Source organism: Schistocerca cancellata, chromosome 6 (genome assembly GCF_023864275.1).
Source record: "Schistocerca cancellata isolate TAMUIC-IGC-003103 chromosome 6, iqSchCanc2.1, whole genome shotgun sequence".
Lineage (NCBI taxonomy): Eukaryota > Metazoa > Arthropoda > Insecta > Orthoptera > Acrididae > Schistocerca > Schistocerca cancellata.
In genome coordinates, this window is record NC_064631.1 from 500,039,047 (window position 1) to 500,066,870 (window position 27,824).

The following is a 27,824-nucleotide window of genomic DNA, read 5'->3' on the forward strand; positions in this document are numbered from 1 at the left end:
ATTGTAGCTGGTTACCAAGCCCCCACAGAACGTGTCTCTGCCTACGTAGATCAACACCTTCAACCCATTACATGCAGTCTCCCATCCTTCATCAAAGACACCAACCACTTTCTCGAACTCCTGGAATCCTTACCCAATCTGTTACCACAGGAAACCATCCTTGTAACCATTGATGCCACTTCCTTATACACAAATATCCCGCATGTCCAGGGCCTCGCTGTGATGGAGCACTTCCTTTCACGCCGATCACCTGCTACCCTGCCTAAAACCTCTTTCCTCATTACCTTAGCCAGCTTCATCCTAACCCACAACTTCTTCACTTTTGAAGGCCAGACATACCAACAATTAAAGAGAACAGCCATGGGTACCAGGACGGCCCCCTCGTACGCCAACCTATTTATGGGTCGCTTAGAGGAAGCCTTCTTGATTACCCAAGCCTGCCAACCCAAAGTTTGGTATAGATTTATTGATGACATCTTCATGATCTGGACTCACAGTGAAGAAGAATTCCAGAATTTCCTCTCCAACCTCAACTCCTTTGGTTCCATCAGATTCACCTGGTCCTGCTCCAAATCCCATGCCACTTTCGTTGATGTTGACCTCCATCTGTCCAGTGGCCAGCTTCACACATCTGTCCACATCAAACCCACCAACAAGCAACAGTATCTCCATTTTGACAGCTGCCACCCATTCCATATCAAACGGTCGCTTCTCTACAGCTTAGGTCTTCGTGGCAAACTAATCTGCTCCAGTCCTGAATCCCTGAACCATTACACCAATAACCTGAAAACATTACACCAATAACCTGAAAACAGCTTTCGCATCCTGCAACTACCCTCCCGACCTGGTACAGAAGCAAATAGCTAGAGCCACTTCCTCATCCCCTCAAACCCAGAACCTCCCACAGAAGAACCCCAAAAGTGCCCCACTTGTGACAGGATACTTTCTGGAACTGGTTAAGACTCTGAATGTGGCTCTCCAGCAGGGATACGACTTCCTCAAATCCTGCCCTGAAATGAGATCCAACCTTCATGAAATCCTCCCCACTCCACCAAGAGTGTCTTTCTGCTGTCCACTTAACCTCTGTAACCTCTTGGTTCATTCCTATGAAATCCCCAAACCACCTTCCCTACTCTCTGGCTCCTACCCTTGTAACTGCCCCTGATGTAAGTCCTGTCCCATGCACCCTCCCACCACCAGCTACTCCAGTCCTGTAACCCAGAAGGTGTACACGATCAAAGGCAGAGCCACATGTGAAAGCACCCACGTGATTTACCAACTGACATGCCTACACTGTGAAGTCTTCTACGTGGGAATGACCAGCAACGAACTGTCCATTCACATGAATGGACACAGGCAGACAGTGTTTGTTGGTAATGAGGATCACCCTGTGGCTAAACATGCCTTGGTTCACGGCCAGCACATCTTGGTACAGTGTCACATCGTCCGGGTTATCTGGATACTTCCCACTAACACCAACCTATCAGAACTCCGGAGATGGGAACTTGCACTTCAATATATTCTCTCTTCCCGTTACCCACCAGGCCTCAACCTCCGCTAATTTCAAGTTGCCGCCGCTTATACCTCACCTGTCATTCAACAACATCTTTGCCTCTGTACTTCCGCCTCAACTGACATCTCTGCCCAACCTCTTTGCATTTACTTATGTCTGCCTGTGTCTGTATATGTGCGGATGGATATGTGTGTGTGTGCGCGCGAGTGTGTACCTGTCCTTTTTCCCCCCCTAAGGTAAGTCTTGCCGCTCCCGGGACTGGAATGACTCCTTACCCTTTCCCTTAAAACCTACATCCTTTCGTCTTTCCCTCTCCTTCCCTCTTTCCTGATGGAGCAACCTTGGGTTGCGAAAGCTTGAAATTTGTGTGTGTGTTTGTGTGTTTTTTGTATTGTCTCTATCAACATACCAACACTTTCGTTTGGTAAGTTACAGCATCTTTGTTTTTAGATATATTTTTCCCACATGGAATGTTTCCCTCTATTATATTCATATTGTGTTTAATATCATATGACAGTGATGTCCACTGAGACAAGCTGGCAGAGATGCTACTAGTTTCAAAGTCAAAAACTTTTAGATTCTCTCAAATGGGATATGCAATATGTATATGATAGGTGGGTCCTGTTAATACACTGGGCACACTTGCTGGAGTGTTTGTGTAAGAAACCATCAGCTAACAGCATTCAGATTCCTGCATATCATCTGACTTTTCTTTGTTTGTGCTGTGGACTTCACCCTTGAACTCTCAACTGAGCTTGCGAGTGCTTGTATTCTACTTTAGTTACCAGTTAGTTCTCAGTTCACTTTGTGAATATTTTGCTGGCAATGCTAGGCTGAAAAATGGGGTTGTGGATTCCGACACCGACTACTGCAAGTTATTAAGTTATGTAGCTGACAGGGGCACAGTTGTGTTTCATATTACTTTAATTTTCACTTTGCACAACTTCCAACATTACACAGTTAAATGGCCTGTGCACTATTGTTTAAACTTTCCAAAGCCTCATTAATAGTTTGCAGGCAAACCTCCATATACTGCTACAATTGCTTACTGATGAACATCTACAAGCAGTAAAACCTAACCACAAAGTCCACAGTTCTTGAAGAATAATCAGGAACGTATGAAGCAGTCACTGTCATTGGTTTTTACACATGGCCCAATTGTTTAACACGTACTTCACAGTTAAATTTAAGCATTGTTATTGTTTTAACCAGCACAGGTTGCTCACATGAAATTCGTCTGTGGACTGACTGTCTCGTGACCAAAAATGGGGCCCTTATCCCTTATATATCCTTACAATAATAGGTGCTGAAAATACACACTGTTTAAAGTTAAATTTACAGAAATTACAACTAAAACTGAACTCACTCAATTAATTACTGCTGTCCAGTAAACACTTTTACATGTATACCTTGTACACTTGCTGTTATTACAGGGTGCCACACTTCCATTTTACTTACCATGTGATCTTCTTCATACAACAGATCCTCATTAATCCTTTCCCTGGAAAAACTATCATCCTGCTTACCAAATTGATTATCAGACACAGTCTAATGACAGCTAGCATGGTCCTCTTCGTCTTTACGCCTCCCAAACTCTAACTCTTCATTAAGCCTAATATTATCCACCTTTGTTCTATCTTTACTTACCACATGGCCATCATTATCAATTATAACTTCAAATACCTCATTGTCATCACTATCGGATTCATCACTGCTATCATCATTACAACTTCCTTTCAGAATCAGACCCTCTGTCAGTTTCACTGTCCTCACATATATGGATAATTAGTTGATTCTTGTTTCCAGTATTAGACCATAAGGCGAACCACCTGACTTCCTCATGTTTTTGTAAAAATTCAGCATCCATTTCGACACTTTGCACATCCTGAACAACATTAACACACTCTGTTTCATCGCTTAATTTTATTATAGTAAGTTCCTCCTCGCCTTTTATGGGATAAACATTGCTACCCACACCATCATTCAACATGTCACTATAATTAGAAATTACACTCATCTTGCTACATTACCCTGATTTTTATAACATAGCTTTCTCTTTAGTCTTTTGATCTCACACAATTGATTGAAGGGTATAATGTGTACAATTTTACAGGAGAAAGAAGAAGAAGATTATCTTGAATGGCTGAAGGGGCAGAGAGAAGAACTTGCTGACAAAGAAGCAGAATCTGATCTGAAATACTTGCATGTTTATTGGAATGATCCTAAGCTGGATGAAAATGAAGTATTTCTTCGTGATTATCTTCTCAATAAAAGGTATATATTTCTTATTATTTGTGATTCCTTATAAAAATATTAATCACTGAGAGAAGGAATGGATGACTCATTTCCCACACGAGCATATTATTCAAAAGTGTGAAAGTTATCATATTTGCCCTTATCTCTGATGTCTAAAATTATTGCCAAAATGCACCACAAAAGATTGTGTCTTATAGTGTTGGAAAGGCTTGTACAATTACCACACATATAATATTCATTAACCCCCCCCCCCCCCCCCCTGCTCCCCAAGCGACTTTAAGAGATTAGTAGTGAAGGCAGCAGAGGATCAAATAGGCAAAATGACAAATCCCATTAGAAATCCCTGGATAACACACAAGATTTTCAGTATAATTGTAGTAGGAAAGTTCTGGTGGAATGTAAATACTTGAGGAGTAAAGGTGATCAATCATTGAAAAGCAGAAGCATTGAGGATATATATATCCCTGGGGAAGGCCCACGTGCAAGACCTACCCAGTCCACTTAACCAGCACTTCCTACTCCAGTCCTGTTACAGGCTTATCCTATCCCATTAATGTCAGGGCAACCCGTGAAAGCAGTCATGTCATATACCAACAGTGTTGCAATCACTGCATAGATTTTTATGTCTGTATGACAGCAAACCAGCTGTTCATCAGAATGAATGGCCACTGCCAAATGTGACCAGAAACATCCAGTGACACAACATGCATCTGAGTACAAAATTGTCGATTTTGATGGCTACTTCACTACCCGGGCCATCTGGATCCTTTTCCCCAGCCCTAACTTTTCTGAACTATGCATATGAGCATTATTCTTGCAACACATCCTTCACTCTCATAACCCACCTGGTCTCAGTCTCCATTAACTCACTATCCCCACACCCTCCACCCAACAGTTTCCCCTTTCTCTGTCTCATCAGTTCCTGCCAATCACATCTCCATGTCACCTTCATCATGTACCACTGACCAATTGCTCTGACACCCATAGATCACATGCCTAGCTCATGCATGTGCTACTCCTCCCTTCCACATTAATAGCCATCAAACTAACTGCCTTCCTCCAAGACACTAGGTGCTCACCCCTAACTCCTCTTACTGCCTGCCCCTCCCTCTATCCACTCCATGTACACAACCGCAATCCCATCTGAGGCCACTTACCGAACTTTGTGCAGCCAGCCAGCAATGTGTAGGGGCATAGGCAGGTGCATACATATGTACGTGTGTGTGTGTATGTGTGTGTGTGTGTGTGTGTGTGTGTGTGTACGTACTCTAGCTTGAGAAAGGATTTATTCCGAAAACTGGAAAGTTTCCTTCTTTTTTGTGTCTGCCTATCGACTGTTCAGTAACTCTGCATTTCAGTGAGAGGTCTACTTTATTCCTAAAATGTTTATAGAAATATTCATTCTAATTGACAAAATCAGAAAATACAAAAATACAGCAAATGACGCAGGAGAAATGGAATACAGACATCTACAAAATGAGATTGACAGGAAGTGAAAATTAGCAATGAAGGAATGACTAGAGGATAGTTGAGAGGCTGTAGAAGCATGCAGGGCTGTGGGAAAGATAAATGCAGCATATAGGAAAATTAGAGAGACCTTTGGAGGAAAAAAAGAAGCACTTGCATTAATATTAAGAGCATGGCTGGCAAGGAGGTGGAAGGATGAAAGGTAGAAGGAATACACAATCGTGTGTGTGTGTAAGGAAAACAAACTTGAAGACAGTACATAAAAAGAGAAAAGGACATAAATAAGGATGAAGTGGGAGGTATGATACTGCAAGAAGAATTTAACAGAACTCTAAAAGACCTAAGTCAAAACCAATTCCTCGGAGGAGATAATATTCACTCAAGAACGTGAAGATTCTTGGGAGAGCCATCCATGTCAAAATTATTCCACCTGGTGTGCTACGTATATGAGACAGGCAATATACTTTCAGACTTCAAGAAAAATTTAATAATTCCATGCCAAAGAAGGCAGGTGCTGATGGGGGAAGATATTACAAACTATGAGTTTTATAAGTTATTATTTCAAAATACTGACACAAATTACATTCAGCAAATAGAAAAACTGATAGGAACAAGCCTTTGGGAAGATCAGTTTTGGTTCCGGGTACACAAGATGCCTTACTGACCCTTCATCTTACTGTAGAAAATAGACTGAAGAATACCAAAACTACATTCATAGCTTTTGTAGATTTAGAGAAACCTTTTGACAGTGTTAACTGAAACACACTCTTTGAAATTCAGGAGATAGCAGGTGTAAAATTCAGGGATCAGAAACTTATCTACAACTTGTACAGAAACCAGACGGCTGTGTAAGAATCAAAGGACATGAAAGGAGGCCAGTAATTGAGAAGGGAATGAATCAGGAAAACATCAAGAAATCTGAAGTGGAAATGAAAGATAAGGGAAAAGACATAAAAACTTGTACGTTAATGGACTTGCAAGATCTGTTGAACATAATGATTAGTGTCTTTGATAGGTGAACATCAATAAAAAGTAAAACAAGCATAATATAATGTAGTTTAATTAAATCAGATGATGCAGGAGAATTAGACTGAAAAATGAAACATTAAAATAGTCAGTGAGTTTTGCAATTTCAGGAGCATAAAAACTGCCAATATCCAAAATGGAAACTATAGCTGCCATAAATCTGGAGATTGGTTGCATCAGCATACCTTTAACATGCCAGAATCATCATTCATGTGATTGATTTGTCATAAAATCGTTTGCACAGTGTGTATGGTTAGGTGGGTTTTGTTTGTACTTTGTGTGCAAATTAGCTTCCCTGTTGTTGCTGGGTCAGCGGTTGTGTGTGTTCAGCTGATGGTGTCATACAGCTTTACTGAGAAGCAGGGGTTCCCTGATATCTGCATTGTTTGTACATTTTAGAGTGTAATAGGTGGTTAGGTGTCCCTAGTAAAGAGTGTCTTTGGACAATTATGTTTCCACTTATGGTAGTGTTCGTAGTTTTCCAGATTTAGGATGAAGGAGTTGTTCTAGTTTCTGTACAGTTGTGTGATGAGTTTTTTGAATACCTCCGAGAGAGTCTTGAGATGGTATTTATTGTGAAGGTGTATGATGTGTTTGTCTCACAGAGCATTGGTTATGATACATAAACCTTGTTCTGTATGAGCGGTGCAGGCATTTTGGAGCTGTGTAACCCTAGACTGGAGCTGTTAACATGATAGAAGGTCTAATCATATCATTACATGGACCACAACACCTTCATATTCAGTGTGCTTTGTCTTTTAATCATTGGGTAAGTTATTTGAGCCTCAAGTGGCAATGTATTATACGTTAGTCAGTCAGTTACATCCCTGTCCAGGCAGACACTGAGGCACCTGACTTTCTCATGGACACGTTTTGAGCATGTATGTAGTATTATTCAACTGCAGTGCTGATGCTTGTGCAGTTGTTTCGATTTATGAGTGAACAAAACTGCTTCGTACATCTCGATGTTTATCTTAACAGGCCACTGTTCCAATCGAAGCCTGGCAGTTCTGAGTGCTGTTCGTAATAGTGAGTTGATGTTCCATGGCTTCCAGTCTTGGATGGTGATGTGATCTGCATATATGGCAGCCAGCGTACACTAAGTGATCAAAAGTATCTGGACACCCCCAAAAATATATGTTTTTCATATTAGGTGCATTGTGCTGCCACCTACGGCTAGGTACTCCATCTCAGCGACCTCAGTAGTCATTATAAATCGTGAGAGAGCAGAATCGGGCATTCCGCCAAAGTGACGGGCTTCGAACGTGGTCACGTGATTGGGTGTCACTTGTGTCATATGTCTGTATGCGAGATTTCCACACTCCTAAGCATCCCTAGGTCCACTGTTTCCAATGTGATACTGAAGTAGAAACATGAAGGGACACGTACAGCACAAAAGGGTACAGGCCGACCTCATCTGTTGACTAACAGAGACCACCGGCAGTTGAAGAGGGTCGTAATGTGTAATAGGTAGACATCTATCCAGACCATTACTCAGGAATTCCAAACTGCATCAGGATCCACTGCAAGTACTATGACAGTTAGGTGGGAGATGAGAAAACTTAGATTTCATGGTCGCGGGGCTGCTCATAAGCCACACATCACACTGGTAAATTTCATATGATGCCTCGCTTGGTGTAAGGACCCTAAACACTGGATTATTGAACAGTGGAAAAATGTTGTATGGAGTTACGAACCACGGTACACGATATGGCGATCCGATGGCTGGGTGTTGGTATGGCAAATGCCGGGTGAACGTCATATGTCAGCGTGTGTAGTGCCAACAGTAAAATTCGGAGGCGGTGAGGTTATGGTGTGGTCGGGTCTTTCATGGAGGGGGCTTACACCCCTTGTTGTTTTGTGTGGCACTATCACAGCTCAGGACTACATTGATGTTTTAAGCACCTTCTTGCTTCCCACTGTTGACGAGCAATTCAGGGAAGCAATTGCACCTTTCAACACGATTGAGCACCTGTTCATAATGCATGGGCTGTGGCGGAGTGTTTACACGACAATAACATCCCTGTAATGGACTGGCCTGCACAGAGTCCTGACCTGAATCGTATATAATACCTTTGGGATGTTTTGGAACCCTGACTACATGCCAGGCCTCACCAACCGACATCAATACCTCTCCTCAGTGCTGCACTCCGTGAAGAATGGGCTGCCATTCCACAAGAAACCTTCCAGCACCTCATTCAATGTATGGCCGTGAGAGTGGAAGCTGTCATCAAGGCTAAGGGCGGGCCAACACCATATTGAATTCCAGCATTACTGATGGAGGGCGCCACGAACTTGTAAGTCATTTTCAGCCAGGTGTCCGGAAACTTTTGATCACGTAGTGTATATTGTGTGGTTGGGATGTCATTGAACAAGAGAGGCCCCAGAATGGTAGCTGTTAGTGAAGTAGGAATGTATGACGAGTCCGTCAAGGAAACCAGCATCACTGAGCTTGCAAATGAGGCTGTTCTGCCAGAGGCAGTCAAAAGCCTTTTCTCAATGTATCTTGTTATTTGTTCTGTTACATGAAGAAACCTTTTTTCGATGTATCTTGTTATTTGTTCTATTACATGAAGGAGTTGTGCTGTGAAGTGGCGATTGCTGAAGCCAAATTGCTCTGGTCTCATGGTGTCGTTGGTGATACAGTGCCCAGTGAGCCGAAGGAGTTGTTGTATTATGGAGTGGTGATTCCTGAACCCAAATTGCTTCAGTCTCAGGGTGTCTTTGTGCCTTGTGAGTTGATTCAGAGTAGTGAGTAGTAATTGAAAGGGAATAACTACAGCACCGTGTCTCACATTTCAATATGTAATCACAGTTCATTACTTTCTAAAGGAAATCATGTGTCAGTATATAAAATACATGCTAGTAATATCTTGTCCTTCTCCTGACTTCATCAACTCAATCATCATGGGGAAATGCTGACTCAGTTTATCAGATAGACTGAGGAGCTTAGTTAAATATGTGTGGGCATGGAGTCTGTTTTCTGGACAGACTGGAGTTTGTGGTAGGGACACAACAACATCTTGACTGTCCAGGAGTCTCCTATGCCTTAGCGTGTTCAGCAATGAAAAAACAGAACTATGTTGTATATTATAAGTCATCTGAAACAAATTGTGTGTAAATCAAGGGACATTAGGCGATAGGGACCAACCATATGCGTCAGTTGTACTCTTAAGACACTGATTTCTTGTTCAAGAGGGTGGAGCTGCTCTGTCCAGCCATCATTATTTCATTATTTGGGTTTTTGTATGACACTAAGGCAAATGTCAGGATAGTCCGTGCATCAGAGCCATGGCCAACCACCTGTCCTATCCTTACAGACCATCTGTCATCCCTAATAAAGCATGTTATTTATTCTCTGTTTTGTATATTTTGAGCTACTTTTTCATGATGTATTACCTTGATAGCCCCTATATGATTGTGAGATGACTCTTGGATGAATAAAAATAATAATAAGACAATGGGAAGTCCAGATTGGAATATCAACAATGGTTTGAAATGAATAGGTGGTCTTCACCATAAAGATGACACATTGAGTAGCAGTCAGGCACCATGGAAAGACTGTTACATCTAAGCTTCGGGGAAATCCTTCTTCAGAAAAGAAAAACACACACACATTACTGCTCTCTCCAGATGTCTCAGCCAGAATGCAACTAAATGCATTGAACAGCAACCATCTGGAATGGGGAGGGGAAGGGATAGCAGAGGACTGGCCTGTGTGAGGTAAAATAAGCCCGTGTGGCCGGACACCTGTGAAAGCAGCCATGTCATATACCAGCTCTGCTGCAACCACTGCACAGCTTATATGTTGGTATGACCACCATTTTTTAAGCAGGATGAGTGGCTGCTTTCAAACTGTGGCCAAGAGCAAACTGAACCATCCTATGGCACAACATGCAGGTGGCCATAACAGGGTTGATTTCAGTGGCTGCATCGAAACCTGGGCCATCCGGATCCATCACCAGCTTTTATGAACCGTGCAGATGGATGTTATCCGTACAATACATTCTCCGCTCCCAAAATCATCCCCACCTCAACCTACAGTATCCGACTGTCCCCGTGCCCTCTGCCTAACAGTCCCACCCCCTTCCCTCTGTCCTGTCATCTTCTTTCAGTTCATGACCCCTCACCCACATTGTGTGCTGCTGTCTACCGGCACACCCACTGGCCCCTTCGCCACCTCAGCTCCTCTCCTTTCCGCTCCCTGCTTCCCTCCTTCCCTCCCTCCCCCACAGTGTTTTGACATTGTACTTGGCATTGTTGTCCTGCCACCTCTCAGCCATACACGCCCCGCCAGATAGTGCTGATTCATATTCCCTGACCCATACCCTCCTGTCCCTCCCCCCTCCCCCTTCCCTACCCCACTCTGGATTGTTTCTCCTGCTCAACATGTTTTTTTGCATTGTGGCTGTAGTGGCTTGAGATATTGGTCAAGTGTGTGTGTGAGATGTGCTAACATATGTGAATGTAAGCGTGTTTTTCTTTCCTGAAGAAGGCTGTGGCTGAAAGCTTATATGTTTCAGTCTTTTCATCGTCCTGACTGCAACTCAGCGTGTCATCTTTTCGGTAGGTAACAGTGTATCCTGTTCATAACACTATTAAAGCTGATGATGATGATGATGATGATAGCAATAATAATAATAATAATAATAATAATAATAATACAGTAATTATACTGGAACAGAACCATTATAACAGATAAAACACCACCACATAACAAACCTGACATCATACTCACCAATAAAAAGAAGAAATTAACACAACTAATCGAAATATCCATACCCAATTCAACAAATATACAGAATAAAACAGGAGAAAAAATTGAAAAATACATCCAACTGGCTGAGGAAGTCAAGGACATGTGGCATCAGGATAAAGTTGACATTATACCAATTATACTGTCAACTACAGGAGTCATACCACACAATATCCACCAGTACAGCAACGCAATACAGGTACATCCAAACGTATATATACAACTACAGAAATCTGTAATTATTGATACATGTTCAATTACCCAAAAGTTCCTAAATGCAATGTAATATATACCGTACAGTTAAAAGGAAGTCACGCTTGATCAAGGTCCACGTCACTTTCCATTTTTAACCAGACATAATGTCTGAGAAAGGAAAGAAATAATAATAATAATGGGAAAGTTGCGCTTTTGACAGGCTTTGAATTAATACGTTGTTGCACATCACCTGCTTTCATGAAGTCACTGGTACATAATATAAAACAGATCCTGATATAGTAATATTTGGTGAAATGTGTATGGAGCCATGTGTATATTGTTTGTCATTAGTTCAAAATTCCTTTTGTGCCTGTTATCTGGTGACAGGTGTAATATGTTTATAACAAGCTGCCATAGGTCCATGGCCAGCAATAGGAGTACAGTGGGTTTAGGATGCCCTGATCAGCTTTCCACTAATTGAATGATACTGTAGTCAGGAGGCATGGACAGCTGTTGAATGGTATTGTATCATTTCCAGTTATGATGCTTGGTTCAGATTTACCTTGAATCATGCAGTTATTCAGGGACAGGAGTTTGAAGGGAAGAGGACACATCAAAAAATGTTGTAAAGTGACGCATAGACATTAGACTTGGCATTATTGTAGATTGTGGGATACAGACAGCACAGCTATATATTCATGCTCACTTATCACACATGTCAGAACTGCCTGCATCATGTTGAAAGTGCTATACAGTCAGCGTAATCTGTTCATCAGTCTCGTTTTGATTGTGTCTATCAACAAGAATGTCAGCACTAAACCCTGTGACTCAAAATTTGTCTGGTTGGTTATTATAAATCTAGGCTACTTTTCCTTAGAACAAGATAATATAGTACACTATTCGTATATTACATAGGAGTTTGTTTTATTGTATTGTATTTTATATGTAATTTATTCTTTTTTTGTTTGTAGGTTCTTGGATGATGAGGATGACTCATACATCCCAACGTACAATGAAATTGTCCATGACTCTGATGATCTATCTGGTGATGAATCTACACTTCAGCAGCAAGAGGAATTTGAACACAAGTACAATTTTCGGTTTGAAGAACCAGACAAAGAATTTGTAAGAAATTAATTAAAAATTTTATTTATTGTAATTGCACTAAAATAGTCTTTGTGACTGCGTTATGTCTGCCACTAGTTTTGGTACTGGTGATTAGATATGCTGTAAGTAGCAACTATTTAAGTTTTAAACTTCACTTTATTATCCTTACCCAGTTGCACAGCCCTCTTTGGAAGGTGATTGTCTATTTAGGGTAGAATTTAATTGTTTTGAATTTGCCTCTGCACATTGTTCATGTTATTGTACCTTATACGAGTATGTGTACCAGACTTGTGGATTGTGTATGGTATGCATTCTGCTATGAATTACGCAAGTAAACCAACCAGAGGAATGAAATAATGGGAGGAAGTGGCAGTAAACATCGTCAGAGATGCTTCTGAAAATTGGCTTGTAAAAAGATATAAGACCAATTTAAGAAATGACAGTAGTTCAAAATATAAATAGTGACTAGTTGTTTTACACCATATGGTCAGTATGCAACATAGTTACAATGTCCAACAATCCACAATATAGAATGTTAAGTTTTAAATGTGTTACGTAATTGATGGTATATCAGACACTTAACATTGGTTTGGATTATTACTAAGTTTATAAAATTTGTGCTTCAGCCCTATTAGTTTCCATCATCCTGTAATCATGTTGGCAGACAATACATGTATTATAGTAGCTCACTGTTAATGTTAACAAAGAGTGTACTTACTAGTCTGTAGAAACTATAAGGGGTCTCAAGGAACACACCCTGAGTCGACCACTTATCATGACACTAATTCATTGCTTGGTCACATATACCTCCTTTGTAAAGTTGGCGTTACAGTAATGCGCATACATCAGTGAAGCAGGCACGTATTACAAATGACTGAAACACAAACAATTTCATTAGTCAACTAGCGATTGTGAATCTTGAAATGAGTGTATTATTCTTTGTATACTGGAAGTAAATTGGTTCAAAGCATCTGAAAAATATTCATTTTTTATGGTAAGAAAGAAAAATTAATCTGAACGGACATGAAGTATCCTAAAGGATATCAAGTACCCTGAATTCTAGAAATCTCGGGACAGGATTTCCAAAAACCATAGCATATCACTCTGAAAAATTGGTTTTGACTTTGAATGTTATATTGTTTTGCAGAGAATTCCTGAGGATGACCCATTATACACAGCTTGTACCATTAAAACATGAGACATGATCTCAGGCAAACAGGGTTGTACTGAAACGGTGGCAAAGTATACCAGCATTAAGGGCACAGGCACAGATGGGGCACAGACCCTCTTACTTATCTTTTGCGTACAAGAATAAGTCATTTCCTTGGGGTTTGAATGTAAATGCACATTGTTTTTACTGTGTCCTTTGTAATGTGTCATTTCGTCCAAATACAATCATAAAGGAATGACTACTACTGAATGGTCATCAATTACTAACATTGTTTATGTGGCAGTAGTAATCCTGTGTCACACAGCAATCACCTACACAACTCTCCCATGTTCAACAGTGGAGTTGTTGCTGCTGTTTTGCTGTGGTATTGTAAGAAATCAAAGGTTAGCAAGTGAATTGAGTGTTGGTTTATGATTTTTGCCAATTTCTGCTGACTCAGGACAGGAGCGAGTTGCAGTTTATAAAAGCAAAGCAAATGTAATTTTCTTAACCCACCACTAGCACAGAGACTTCATGACGTCCTGGTGGAATTGTATTTTTAGATTGTCAATGTTGGCAGTAGTCACTACAAAATATTTGTGGCCCAAAGTCAACTGACTTAAGCTGATCCAGAATTAGATAGCCCTTATTCAGGATGTTGTGAACAGATAGTTTTTTCCTGCTGCCAAGTTTTGGTTTGTACTACCTGCTGTGTAAATAAAAAAGAATGCAAGTATTCTGTGTCTGATTAATAATGTTACGGGAGTTGTTAGTCATTGTATCTTTAGGCAGCTATATTCTGTTCATATAAGTTATCCTCCTGCAAACAAACATATATTCTGCCATTGATCATTGGCTGCATTGTTCAAGCATCTAATGTCAGAGGGCCACTGGAAGTAGACCTTTATTACATGGAGGAATACATAGCGCATTGCTGATATCCATGTTCAGCTTACGTTAACAGAGAGCAGTAACTGCACTTTGTCCTGTTTGCAGGTGCAGGGGAAGTTTGCAAGACTGCACTGTTATTAAGCCACACACCTTATTGGTCTTTTACAAGATCAATGTTTCCCATCTTACCCTATATCCATTACTCTGTTGTTGTCATTTGCCCACTTTGTTTATTAGAGACCAGGTCTGGCAAGTGAATGAAGTGTCACTTTGTTTTTGTGAAAAGTCTGCAGTTCGTTATTACAGTGTTGTTAAAGTTCTTATGTACTAAATGAATGGAAGTCAATCGGTTTTACAAAAGATTTGAATCTCATACAGCTCAACCAAGTGGAGTATGTGTTTGAAATGTTGACATTGCATTTTCAATTTAGATTGAGTTGTGTGGCCTGTCGAGTCTGTCATGCTTGACGTGTTTGGAGCATTGACAGTGCAGTTTTGATCTAGAGTGAGTTGTACAACCGGTATAGGCTGTCCCGTGCTTTGTGCCACCCTCAAAAGTCTTGATTTAGTCATCTCTTTCTACTCCTCTTACATTATTTGTTGCATGTTTTGGCTTTAGTAGTTGAGCAGCATCCTTGGAATTAGAGCCAAATCCATTCATGACACACATTTCTTCCTGGGTCACTCAATGCCAAGTGGAATAGAGTTTCCCACCTGACCATCATGGTTGTTGATAAAATTTAGTGTGAACACTCACACATGTTCCCAATAAACAGTGATAAAGTTTCACAATCACCAATTCAATACTTGTGGAAATGTAGTCATTTCTCGACCTTGAGGTGCAGCTTTCAACAGCGCACCGAGTTTTCAGCAACTTTGGCAATATGCCAAATGGAATAGAGTTTCCCACCTGACCATCATGGTTGTTGATAAAATTTAGTGTGAACACTCACACATGTTCCCAATAAACAGTGATAAAGTTTCACAATCACCAATTCAATACTTGTGGAAATGTAGTCATTTCTCGACCTTGAGGTGCAGCTTTCAACAGCGCACCGAGTTTTCAGCAACTTTGGCAATATGCCAAATGGAATAGAGTTTCCCACCTGACCATCATGGTTGTTGATAAAATTTAGTGTGAACACTCACACATGTTCCCAATAAACAGTGATAAAGTTTCACAATCACCAATTCAATACTTGTGGAAATGTAGTCATTTCTCGACCTTGAGGTGCAGCTTTCAACAGCGCACCGAGTTTTCAGCAACTTTGGCAATATTTTCTCAAACAAAACAAAAGTAGCACATCTTGTACACCTTCTAATTCTCTTAAGCAAAATAAATTTAAAAAAAAATATTTATTGTGTAATTTTCTTATGGATAATTTGAGGCAAAGATGGCTGAAAAAATAGATGCTTGAAAAGAATGAGAAGTTTAGCTTTTTATATTTCTGGAAGTAATTGCAGGATAAACTGGAAACTTTGCACGTAGTAACTTACATATATGAGATCTTAGAATGTGAAATTTCATTCTTGTACTGCTTTTCAATAGTTTAAAAACTGAGCACTAATTTGAAATTTTTTTTGAAAGTGTCAAGAAATTAGTATTTTTAGCAAACTTTTACAAAAAAAGATTTATGTTTTAAACAACCTAAAAAACTAGGCTTGGTTTTGCAGTTTGAGCGTATAAGGCCCTAAAAACAGTGACAAGGCAGAGGTGCATTGAAAGTACACTCGTATTCCACTGGTGCTCAAATTAAGTTTTACATCTTTTATTATCTTCTGCAGTTGTTGAAGAATGCTGTGGCGAAGGCAACATCAAAAGTCCTGGTGACTAGGAAGTGAGATTGAGTCAGAACAACCCCCAAAAACTTCAAAAACAGAGTGTCTTTTGTCACAACTCACCATGATGTATTTCAATCTGTTTTTCTACTCTAATAACTACAGAATGAAACTGGTTCTAAATTTCAAAATTTAACTGTGCATTCCCAAGGACTGCCTGGACATACAGTGTGTAAACTACCTTCAAGTTTTACACCATTGTCTTCACATTATATAATGTTGGTGAAATTCATAGCAGATCTTTTTGGAAAGGATTCATGTTACAGAGGATTTTGGGTATGTCTTCTAATTGTGCAATGCTGTAGACACACTAGTTTAATTTCAGTTCCAAGTATAACATGTTTTGTGTTAGCATAGTTCGCAGTTTATGTGGAAAATTAATGTACTGATTAAAAATTGTATAAAGGTGTAGCTATGGTCCATGTTGGCTTAACCACTGTTGATTTCTGTTAAGTGAGAAAACCATCTTCTCCAGCACCATAGGGAGCCGGCTGATAGCTATGCAACAGCAGCCACAGATAAGTTTCTTTGCACAGGATCCCAAGCCTGAGTGTCAGAGGCCAAACCTAGAAGAGGTTTCTTTTAGGATCCTAAGCCTATGTTCGCTGCAAACTACTTGAATTATTTTAAAGGTTTCATTAATTTGTTGTAGAATGTCATAAGGAAAACTAAAATGCCTGACCGATGATGTCACTGATGGTGTCGGAATAACTGCAATAATGTGCTGTACTGGAATGCAGCACGTGGCAGTCCTTGATGGCCAATAAAATTAATTTTCTGGGCCATATGGGTGCACAAAACCGTTAAAGCCTCATTCTGTTCTATGGTCACAGATATTTCCACTCCAACACTATTTTTTTGTAAATGCATGCAGCACAGTGTCCTTATACATTTGTATCCCTTCTCCAAAGGGGAATAATACTGGCTGATCTAGTTTCTGTTTACATTGCATTCTCAAAGACTCTCTCTCTCTCTCTCTCTCTTGCTGTGGCATAACAGAACAGTGCTGCCACCACCACGAGCGACATATGTCCTTTGGAAAAGCTGTTTTCCTTCTTCCATTTAAACAGTTCACCGTCACCAGTGACAGAATAAGTAAAAATTGACAAAGCAATCTCTACAACTGTCTGTAGTGGGAATTTGTCTCGTCACTTTGACTATGCACAGCTGTGATCCTATTGAAAGCAGTGTGCATTGTTACATCACACTACAAAGAGGGAAGTCTTCTCAGAGAGGCATGGCAATTTGCTGGTAATGCTATGCATTTATAGATTATGAGGATAAGGAGAGGGTGGCACAAGTGCCAACAGAAAAGGTGATGGAAAATTTTGAATTTGAGTCAAGTCAGTGAACTTCTCTTGAGTATGGAAACAAGTAGTGTACACAGGTATACAATTTTGGACATAGGCATGATCATTGTTGCAAACTTGTAAAGCTGTCAAAATTGAGTGAGTGAAATTCTTATGGAAACCTAGACATGGTGTTTTGTTACAAAATTGTGGTTTACATACAAATAGAAAATTTTGCGGCCAGTGCCAAAGATAACACACAGCTTGTGCAACACATGCATCACAATCATTAAAAGGGATGTAAATTGGGAAATTATATTCTCTGTGTTGGCTTGCCTTTGTGGCTCTTATTTTGAGTATTCTTTATTAATCCTACTGTTATCACACCTACTCATCTTCGAATAACCTATGCTGTTATACCATCTCCATTTCTCTCTTTTTACAATGGTATTGCCAACCTGGCCAAATACTCAATTTGCCAGTAATACTCTTTACTGTGTATGCTGTTATTACCCAAACACAATAAACTTGTTGCCATTGTCGCATTACCATCCTAGCATGCCTGCCCACGTCTCACACTTTGATGTGTCCAACCAGGCACACACTGTACTTACTAGACAAGAATTTAGAGAATATTCCAAATGTATTCAAGTTGTAATTTAAACGGTGTGTATGTCTTTTTTGTGGCAAATTAACGAAGTTCTTTGTCTGGTAGTTCTTCATTCAATCAAAAATATTATATTGGCATAAAGCATTCTATTTCGCATTTACAGTGACTTTGGCTTTAAACTTTAACAGCAACTGCATTTGAAGTAGCATATGAAACGTGTTTCAGCCCCGCTCTTAGCACTCCTCTCCCTCCTCCTCCCATCCCTGCAAGGACACAGGTTTTAAGTTCAGAAGTTGCAGACAGTGTCTAAAATTTCATAAATTTTTTTAGGCATAGTAGGATCTGCAGAGGCAGATTTTCCCTTTTCTATTAGACATTGATTTCTTTTCAGAACTGGGCCCGAAAAAATATTCTTAAAATCAATTTAGAAAAATACAAAAATGAAACTAACACAAGAACTTGAAAACTGGCAGCTAAATGAAGAACACAGAAAAAATATCTGTCAAAAATTGTATCAGAATGAGAGAACTGTAGTACAAGAATAATATAGCAAGACTGTTTCAGAAAAAGAACTTCGACAGCCAGATCACTCCAATGGAGGTGGTCATTAATTCTGAAGAAGGAAATGACACAGAGCTAAGTCAATTCATAATGGCTAGGGGTTCTGCTGATGTCTGAGAAGCCCCCATATCTAATGTAAATGACACATTTAATTCAGATAATGTGAGACTACAAATTATCTATGATGATCCAAAGAAGTAGCCACTAAATTTTTGATCATACATGGTTCATTGTAAATTTCTTGAATGACTCCCTCAGATGATTAACTTAACTTACTACAAATTTCCCTACACAGATGTGGGAATAGTAGATTTGAAATTTATGAAATAATGAATAAGTGAAATATGGTGGATGTTGTACAGTCAGTCTAAGGCCCATTGTTTTGTTCCCCTTGCATTCTTTTTTTCAAATGACAGCAAATTGCCATTATCTTATCTTGGAAAAGGATTCAGTGATTGAAAATATTTAAACCCCTTTATTGATGTTCATGAAACATCATCAACTTGTTGAAACTAATATGATAAATGGAAAGGATTAGAAATTTAGACACAAACCGGTACTTCTGTGTAGAAGTGGAAACAGAAAATTGGCATAGCATTCTCAGATGTATTCTGGATGTAATTTCCTTTGTGCCAGGAACAACTTATCTTTTTTGATTACATCAGTGCTAACAACTTTGGTGTGTTTTTTAGTGACTACAATCTATAATTCTTTGACACACAGAAAATGTTACAAGCGAAAACATTTTCCAAGCTATTTTTTCCCTAAAATCGGGAATAAAGGTACAGATTTTTTGGGCAGTACAGTTCAGTGTGAAATAATGAATAAGGTAGACAGCGATAAGTACTTACCTATTAGGCCTAACTGTATGACAGACAAGGCACATGTTGAACAGATAAATCAAGTCATCAGATATGCGTGCATTAACAGTGGAGAATGTTCAGTATAAGAAAGTTTTGTTGACCCTGTCACGTCATCAGAAAACCTGGACGAGTTTATCGGAAGAACTATTGCAGAAGCTGAACAGTGATGGCTTGGACATTCAGAACTGCCACAGCCAAAACTTTGACAATGATTCGGTGGCAGGAAAAAGACATTCAAGGACGTACGTGCCATAAAAATGAGCTTGCTGAATTTGTGCATTGAGCAGCACCTGGTCTAAATCTTTCAGGTGTGCATGCCATGGGTGTGCAATTGAAGTGATTGCCTTTTTGAAACATGTTATAATTTTTCAACTACCCCAGCAATTTTCTGTGAAGGAGGAGGCTTCATTCATCTGTCTTACAACAATGCTCAAGACACACTGATACAAGGTCTTAAGCTTTAACATATCTGCAATGTCTTATAGGAAAAGAGCAATAGAGACAGATGGGCCACTGATCAGAGAAAATGACTGAATTTGTGTGCTTTTTTAGAGATTTGTTCTAATGTATTATAATAAAATTGGACTATTTTAATAAATTGCTGCTAGGAAAGAGTGCCACCTTCAATATAGCTTCTAGTTTACTACATGATTTGATGAAAAATATTAAACAGTTACATGAAGGAGTACTGACATTCAAAGGCAAAGGTACACTATGTGATCAAAAGTATCCAGACACCCCCAAAAACATCTGTTTTTCATATTAGATGCATTGTGCTGCCACCTACTGCCATGTACTCCATATCAGCGCCCTCAGTAGTCATTAGACATCTTGAGAGAGCAGAATGGGGCACTCCGCGGAACTCCGGACTTCGAACGTGGTCAGGTGATTGGGTGTCACTTATGTCATATGTCTGTACGCGAGATTTCCACACTCCTAATCATCCCTAGGTCCACTGTTTCTGATGTGATACTGAAGTGGAAACGTGAAGGGACACGTACAGCACAAAACCATACAGGCTGACCTCGTCTGTTGACTGACAGAGACCGCCGACAGTTGAAGAGGATCGTAATGTGTAATAGGCTGACATCTATCCAGACAATCACGCAGGAATTACAAACTGCGTCAGGATCCACTGCAAGTACTATGACAGTTAGGTGAGAGGTGAGAAAACTTGGATTTTATGGTCGAGTGCCTGCTCATAAGCCATTCATCACGTCGGTAAATGCCAAATGACACCTCGCTTGGTGTAAGGAGAGTAAACATTGGACGGTTGAACAGTGGAAAAATGTTGTGTGGCGTGACTTATCGTGGTACACAATGTGGTGATCCAATAGCAGGGTGTGGGTGTGGTGAATGCCCGATGAACCTCATCTGCTAGTGTGTGTAGTGACAACAGTAAAATTCAGAGGCTGTGGTGTTATGCTGTGGTCGTGTTTTTCATGGAGGGGGCTTGCACCCCTTGTTGTTTTGCGTGGCACCATCACAGCACAGGCCTACATTGATGCTTTAAACACCTTCATGCTTCCCACTGTTGAAGAGCAATCAGGGATGGCGACTGCATCTTTCAACACAATCAAGCACCTGTTCATAATGCTGTCGCAGAGTGGTTACTTGACAACAACATCCCTCTAATAGACGGGCCTGCACAGAGTCCTGACCTGAATCCTATAGAACACCTTTGGGAGGTTTTGGAATGCTAACTTCATGCCAGGCCTCACCGACCAACATCAATACCTCTCCTCAGTGCAGCACTCCATGAAGAATGGGCTACCACTCCTCAGGAAAACTTCCAGCACCTGATTGAATGTATGCCTGTGAGAGTGGGAAGCCGCCATTGAGGCTAAGGGTGGGCGAACACCATATAGAATCCCAGCATTACCGATGGAGGGCACCACAAACTAAGTCATTTTCAGCCTGGTGCCCGGATGCCTTTGATCACATAGTGTATTTTTGATTCTGTATCTATTCAAAGCAGCTCTGGAGGGATGATGAATGTGAGGTACACCTGTTCTGTGCTGAAATATTGGAAAAATTGTTTGAGCTAGAGCACTTCAAAGAATCTGATATACCAGTAAGTGAAATGAAAAACAGATCTTACAAAAGTCACATAATTTCATTTGATTTTAATCCCTTCTCATGAAACTGATTGGATGAAAATTCTACATCTTATCTAAAAAAATGTGCATCTGAGTTTGTTGGCATGTATAACACAGATACTGATACAGCTTAGCCAGTTAACAAACTTTTCAGATTCCAGGCAAAGGAACTGATGAAAGCAGTGACACAGCTTCCCATTTGGATATTTTAAAGTTTTCTTCAAAGTATTGCTTAAAATTGCTTGTCGAAACATTATAATGCCTTCGAGGATTTTTTTGACAATGCCAATGATTGCAGCATCTCATGAACACAGTTTCAGCAAAATAAATATGATACAAAACTGTTTCCTATTGAATATGAGTGAGTGCAGACTGTCAAATTTAAATACCTTGTCAGTAGAATAAGAGACAGCTGCTGAAGTTGAATTTAACGATATAATCAGTGAACGTGCTTCACTCAAAGCAAGGAGTGCAAAATAAACTAATAATGAAACACAATTCCTGGAAAGGAATATTTGTCAGCTCTTAAATGTAGTCCTTTTATTTTTAATTAATATTTTATATGATATTAACAATTTTTTAGGAGTGAATAAAATATGTACTTTATTATACATCACACTTAATCAACATACAGTAGCTGCCATAATCAATAAAAAAAATAGGCACTGTTTTACTTTCTATTTTTTAGAAAGTTTATACAGCTTGTAATTTATTTCCCACAATGATACATTTAATTTATTGTGTTTAAAGTTTTCCATCAAAATAGTTCATTTAAATAATATTTCTCAATAATGCTTGATTTTTTATTAAACCAGCATGCAAAATTATTAAATCTCCAAAGAAAAAATTGGAGAAAGGTAGTTTTACTTGTGGTGGGGCAGGTGAAGGGTAGGAGTGGGAGGGTCGGGGATATTGGAGTCATAGCTTTGGCAGGTAGGATCACCTCAGTACTGTTGTGCAGGCAAGATCAAGAGAGTTGCTAAATGTAGGCACTTACTCGAGATGAAACATGTGCTCATCGCCACATGTTCTCAAATACTGGTGGCATTGTGCCACCAAATTTTTATGAAAATGGTAAAACTGTCACAGCAAATAAAGGTTTTTATAGATCAGAATATAATGTGCTCCGGTCATGTCCTATCATTTTCCAGCTCATAAGTAAAATTTGATGAATTCTTTTATTTGTGTTGGCTGTAGATTATATTTTCCTATATATTTATTTCTTTAGCCTGTCATTTATTGTTTCAGATTAAAAGATATCCACGAACAATGGAAAATTCTTTACGAAGGAAAGATGATCGAAGGAAAAGAAAGCGGGAGGAAATTAGGCAAAGAAAGGAGGCAGAGAAAGCTGCAAAACGAGAAGAAATTAAGAAGCTGAAAGCACTGAAAAGAAAAGAAATTCTGGAGAAAATAGAAAAACTAAAATTTGTTACAGGAAATAATGAGCTAGGATTCAAGGTATAGTGTACAAAATGTTTCAGTTTCAAGGTTTCTTTTGGTATTCAGAGGCAACAGAATTCAATAGAAAGATCATTTAAAAATTCCTGTTGCAGTGTGTAATTGTTGTATTTACATTTACTTTATTTATCAATTGAAAACAATTTCTCAAGAAAAAACAGGGATGCTGTCCATTAATTTGTATTTTTGTGCCCTTTTCTGCCCTTTTCTGCACATGTGTGATGAGAAAATAATAGATATACACTCTGTCAAAGATAAATAGCTACAGTGAACTAGACTTGAGACAATATTGATAGTTAATTGTTGGTAATATAAATCTGCTTTACTCTGTTTATGCTTATACCACATGTTGTAAAATTGAAAGGAATCAAAGCCTATTTACAGCTGACTGTAAAAGCAATATTTCTTTGCAGCTTGATACAGAGGAAGTTACTTACGAGTGTTAAACATACTACACACTGCCCCCTCCCCCCTGCGGGTTCGGGGGTAAGAATAGGCCCGAGGTATTCCTGCCTGTCGTAAGAGGTGACTAAAAGGAGTTTCAACCGTTTCGGCCTCCCATGTGATGGTCCCCCTTGGGGTTTGACCTCCTTTTTTCAAAATTCTACAGAAGTACGAGCCTTTTGGGGAAGGACGCCTTACGTGGTGTATCATTGGTCCTCAGTGCACTAAGACCTTGGCACTCAGCATTGTAACGGCGTTGTAACCACTCCCATTATTCCTCAAATTGGGCCTATACGCCTGATGGGTTGCAAAAGTTACGCCCATAGTGCGTTCCCATCTGCACCTACGATCATGATGGACTTTCCATGGCACCCGAAATCCAGCATGGTAGCCAGCCCGTTGTGGTGGGGTCGTCATGTACCCTCTAGGTTGTAGCCCCCTGACAACACAGGGACCGTACTGCCGATACCTAAGCTGCATCCTCCCCACGTCGGCCAAGGAGTGGTTGCCTGTCTCCTTGGGGCCTCAGGACTCCCGGCAACGGTCATCCTGCCAGGTGGCCCTTGCTGAGGCTGGGTGGCGCCCGTGGGTAGAGCCCCTGGTCGGAGTGGGTGGTATCGGGGCGGATGTTTTGCACATGAAACGTCAACATGTATCAGGTCGCTCTGCGGCCGAGTCTTTTAAAAAGAAAGGTACTGTCTCTGGTTCTGGTTCTCCTGCCCTTTCCCCCTTGGCCACTCCCTGGGAGGAAGGACAGGCCCGCCGGCTTGGGGCGAAGTACTTCCCCTGCTATTTAGTCTGTTCTCGGACCGATGGGGGGACGTTCGCCACCTCCAAGCCCATGTTCTTTGTCCAGCACATCGAGGACATCTTCGGGGAAATCGAGGCTCTCAGTAAAATGCGTGCGGGGTCCGTTCTTATAAAGACCACCTCCGCCACACAGTCGGCGGCGCTCCAGGCGTGCGACCGACTAGGGGACATCCCAGTGTCTATTGTGCCGCATCTGGCTCTGACTAGGATGCAGGGGGTTATTTTTCATCGGGACCTCCTGCTGCAATCTGATGAGGAGCTCAGGGCCAACCTGGAGCGCCGAGGCGTGCATTTCGCCCGGCGAGTTCAGTGCGACCCCAAAGACCGTCGCATTGACACCGGAGCCTTTATCCTCGCCTTCGAGGGGGACGTTCTCCCAGAGAAGGTAAAGGTGATGTGCTACCGGTGCGACGTGCGACCTTACGTCCCGCCTCCTATGCGCTGCTTTCGGTGTTTGCGCTTTGGGCACATGTCGTCACGGTGTGAGGTGGAGCCCGTTTGTGGCGATTGCGGACATCCTCTTCCTGAGGAACATACATGCACCCCACCACCTCGGTGCGTCAATTGTCCTGGCGTCCACTCGCCTAGGTCTTTAGACTGCCCCGCGTATCAGAAGGAGAAGAAGATTCAAGAATTAAAAACTTTGGTTCGTCTCTCTTATTCTGAGGCCAGGAAGAAGTATGACCGCCTCCATCCCGTGACGTTGACAACTTCGTTTGCCTCAGTCGTGTCCACTCCTTCCACAGTATCCTCACCCCTATCCTGTCCCCCCTCCACCTCCTCACCCCATCCGGGGTCTATGCCTCCGCCTCCCAAATCCCTCCCTTCCCAATCCTCCTCCCTCGCGGCCCCTGCCCCCTCTGCCCCGGGGGCCACCCTTCCTCCTCCCCCTCCCCCTCCGCCGCCTGAGAAGCGATCCTCTTCTCAGGCATCCATCGGGGAAACGTTCCGGACCCCGGCTTCCGAGGTCCGGCATTCCAAAACAGACCCCGCGCGTGAGGACCTTCTTTGGGTCCAGCCCACCATCCCTGTGCCTCATCGGCCTTCCAAGAAGAGCTCTTTATCCCCCTCTCCACCCCGGCACGTTTCGTCTGACGCTCCATCCGTGAGTCGCTGCTCCCGTTCGTCCTCAGTTTCGCCGGGACACTCTGCTGCCAGGCACTCAGCTGGCCCCTCATCGGCGAATGATGCTGCCCCTCCTACGCAACCCGGGAAAGCGGCCGCCGCTGGCGACGATTTGATGGAACAGGATCCCCCTCCCGCTGGTTGTAGCGTTGTTCCCTCGACACCTGACCCTCCGCGGCCGTCGAGGTGACCAGCTCCCATTTCATTCGCCCTCTTTTCTGACTAGCAATGGCTTTGTTACATTGGAACATAAGAGGTATTCGATCTAATCGGGAGGAATTACAACTGCTCCTCCACCTGCACTGTCCGCTCGTCCTTGGTCTCCAGGAAACCAAGTTGCGCCCAACTGACCGTATTGCTTTTACCCACTACACCTCGGAGCGGTCTGACCTCATGGTGGGGTCATGTTGCTCGTTCGGGACGATGTCTATTACCATCCCCTCCCATTGACCACCCCACTCCAAGCAATAGCTGTCCGTATTACTCTTTCTGCCTTTACCTTTTCTGTTTGTACCGTCTACACTCCATCGTCATCCGCAGTTAGTCGGGCTGACATGATGCACCTGATTGTTCAGCTTCCTCCGCCGTTTTTATTGTTTGGCGACTTCAATGCCCATCATCCCCTTTGGGGCTCTCCTGCATCCTGTCAGAGAGGCTCCCTCTTGGCGGATGTCTTCAACCATCTCAATCTTGTCTGCCTCAATACTGGCGCCCCGACTTTCCTCTCGGACTCTACTCATACCTACTCCCACTTGGACCTCTCGATCTGTTCTGCCACTCTTGCCCGTCGGTTCGAGTGGTATGTCCTTTCTGACACCTATTCGAGTGACCACTTCCCCTGTGTCGTTCGTCTCCTGCACCACACACCATCCCCACGTCCTTCGAACTGGAACATATCGAAAGCTGACTGGGGACTTTACTCCTCCCTGGCGACCTTTCCGGACCACGATTTTCTCAGTTGTGACAGTCAGGTCGAATACCTCACGGCTGTTCTCATCAATGCTGCCGAACGTTCCATTCCTCGTACTACCTCTTCTTCACGTCACGTTTCCGTCCCCTGGTGGAATGAGACTTGTCGAGATGCTATCCGTGCTCGACGACGTGCTTTACGCACCTTTCGCCGCCATCCTATGTTGGCGAATTGTATTGGATACAAACGACTCCGAGCGCAATGCCGTAGAGTCATCAAAGACAGCAAAAAAGCTTGTTGGGCCTCTTTCACCAGCTCCTTTAACAGTTTTACTCCCTCTTCTGTCGTCTGGGGTGGCCTGCGCCGGCTGTTGGGCATTAAGGCCCACTCCTCGGTACCTGGCCCGACTTCAGGTGGTGAGGTCCTTGTTGATCCTGTGGATATCTCCAACGCCTTCGGCCGCTTTTTCGCAGAGGTTTCAAGCTCCGCCCATTACCACCCTGCCTTCCTTCCCAGGAAAGAGGCAGAAGAGGCTCAGCGACCTTCCTTCCACTCGCTGAATCTGGAAAATTATAATGCCCCCTTTACTATGCGAGAACTCGAACGTGCACTTGCACTGTCCCGGTCCTCTGTTCCGGGGCCAGATGCCATTCACGTTCAGATGCTGGCACACCTTTCTCCGGCAGGCAAAAGCTTCCTTCTTCATACCTACAATCGCGTCTGGAATGAAGGTCAAGTCCCCATGCGTTGGCATGATGACGTCGTCGTTCCTATACCCAAACCCGGGAAGGATAGACACCTTCCTTCTAGTTACCGCCCCATTTCTCTTGCAAGCTGTGTCTGTAAGGTGATGGAGCGCATGGTTAACGCTTGGTTAGTTTGGATTTTTGAATCTCGACGGCTACTTACCAATGTTCAATGCGGCTTTCGTCGCCGCCGCTCCGCTGTTGACCACCTTGTGACCTTGTCGACATTCATCGTGAACAACTTTTTGCGAAAGCGCCGAACGGTCGCCGTTTTCTTCGATTTGGAGAAGGCTTATGATACCTGCTGGAAAGGAGGTATCCTCCGCACTATGCACAGGTGGGGTCTACGTGGTCGCCTGCCCCTTTTTATTGATTCCTTTTTAACAGATCGAAAGTTTAGGGTACGTGTGGGTTCTGTATTGTCCGACGTCTTCCTCCAGGAGAACGGAGTGCCTCAGGGCTCCGTCTTGAGCGTAGCCCTTTTTGCCATAGCAATCAATCCAATTATGGATTGCATTCCACCTAATATCTCAGGCTCTCTTTTTGTCGATGACTTCGCGATCTACTGCAGTGCCCAGCGAACATGCCTCCTGGAGCGCTGCCTTCAGCGTTGTCTAGACAGCCTATACTCATGGAGTGTGGCAAATGGCTTCCGGTTCTCTGAAGAGAAGACGGTTTGCATCAACTTTTGGCGATATAAAGCGTT

General features: G+C 42.0%; 1 protein-coding gene across 1 annotated transcript in view; it reads left to right on the forward strand.

Annotated features, from left to right (window-relative positions):
* The window catches only part of LOC126191160 (protein KRI1 homolog), a 101,498-nt gene that overhangs the window by 51,562 nt on the left and 22,112 nt on the right, over positions 1-27,824 (forward strand). Inside the window, exons 4-6 of the mRNA XM_049931932.1 lie at positions 3,627-3,787; positions 12,185-12,338; positions 22,871-23,083. Coding sequence (XP_049787889.1) covers positions 3,627-3,787; positions 12,185-12,338; positions 22,871-23,083 — 528 coding nt within the window. The remainder of the gene's footprint in view (positions 1-3,626; positions 3,788-12,184; positions 12,339-22,870; positions 23,084-27,824) is intronic.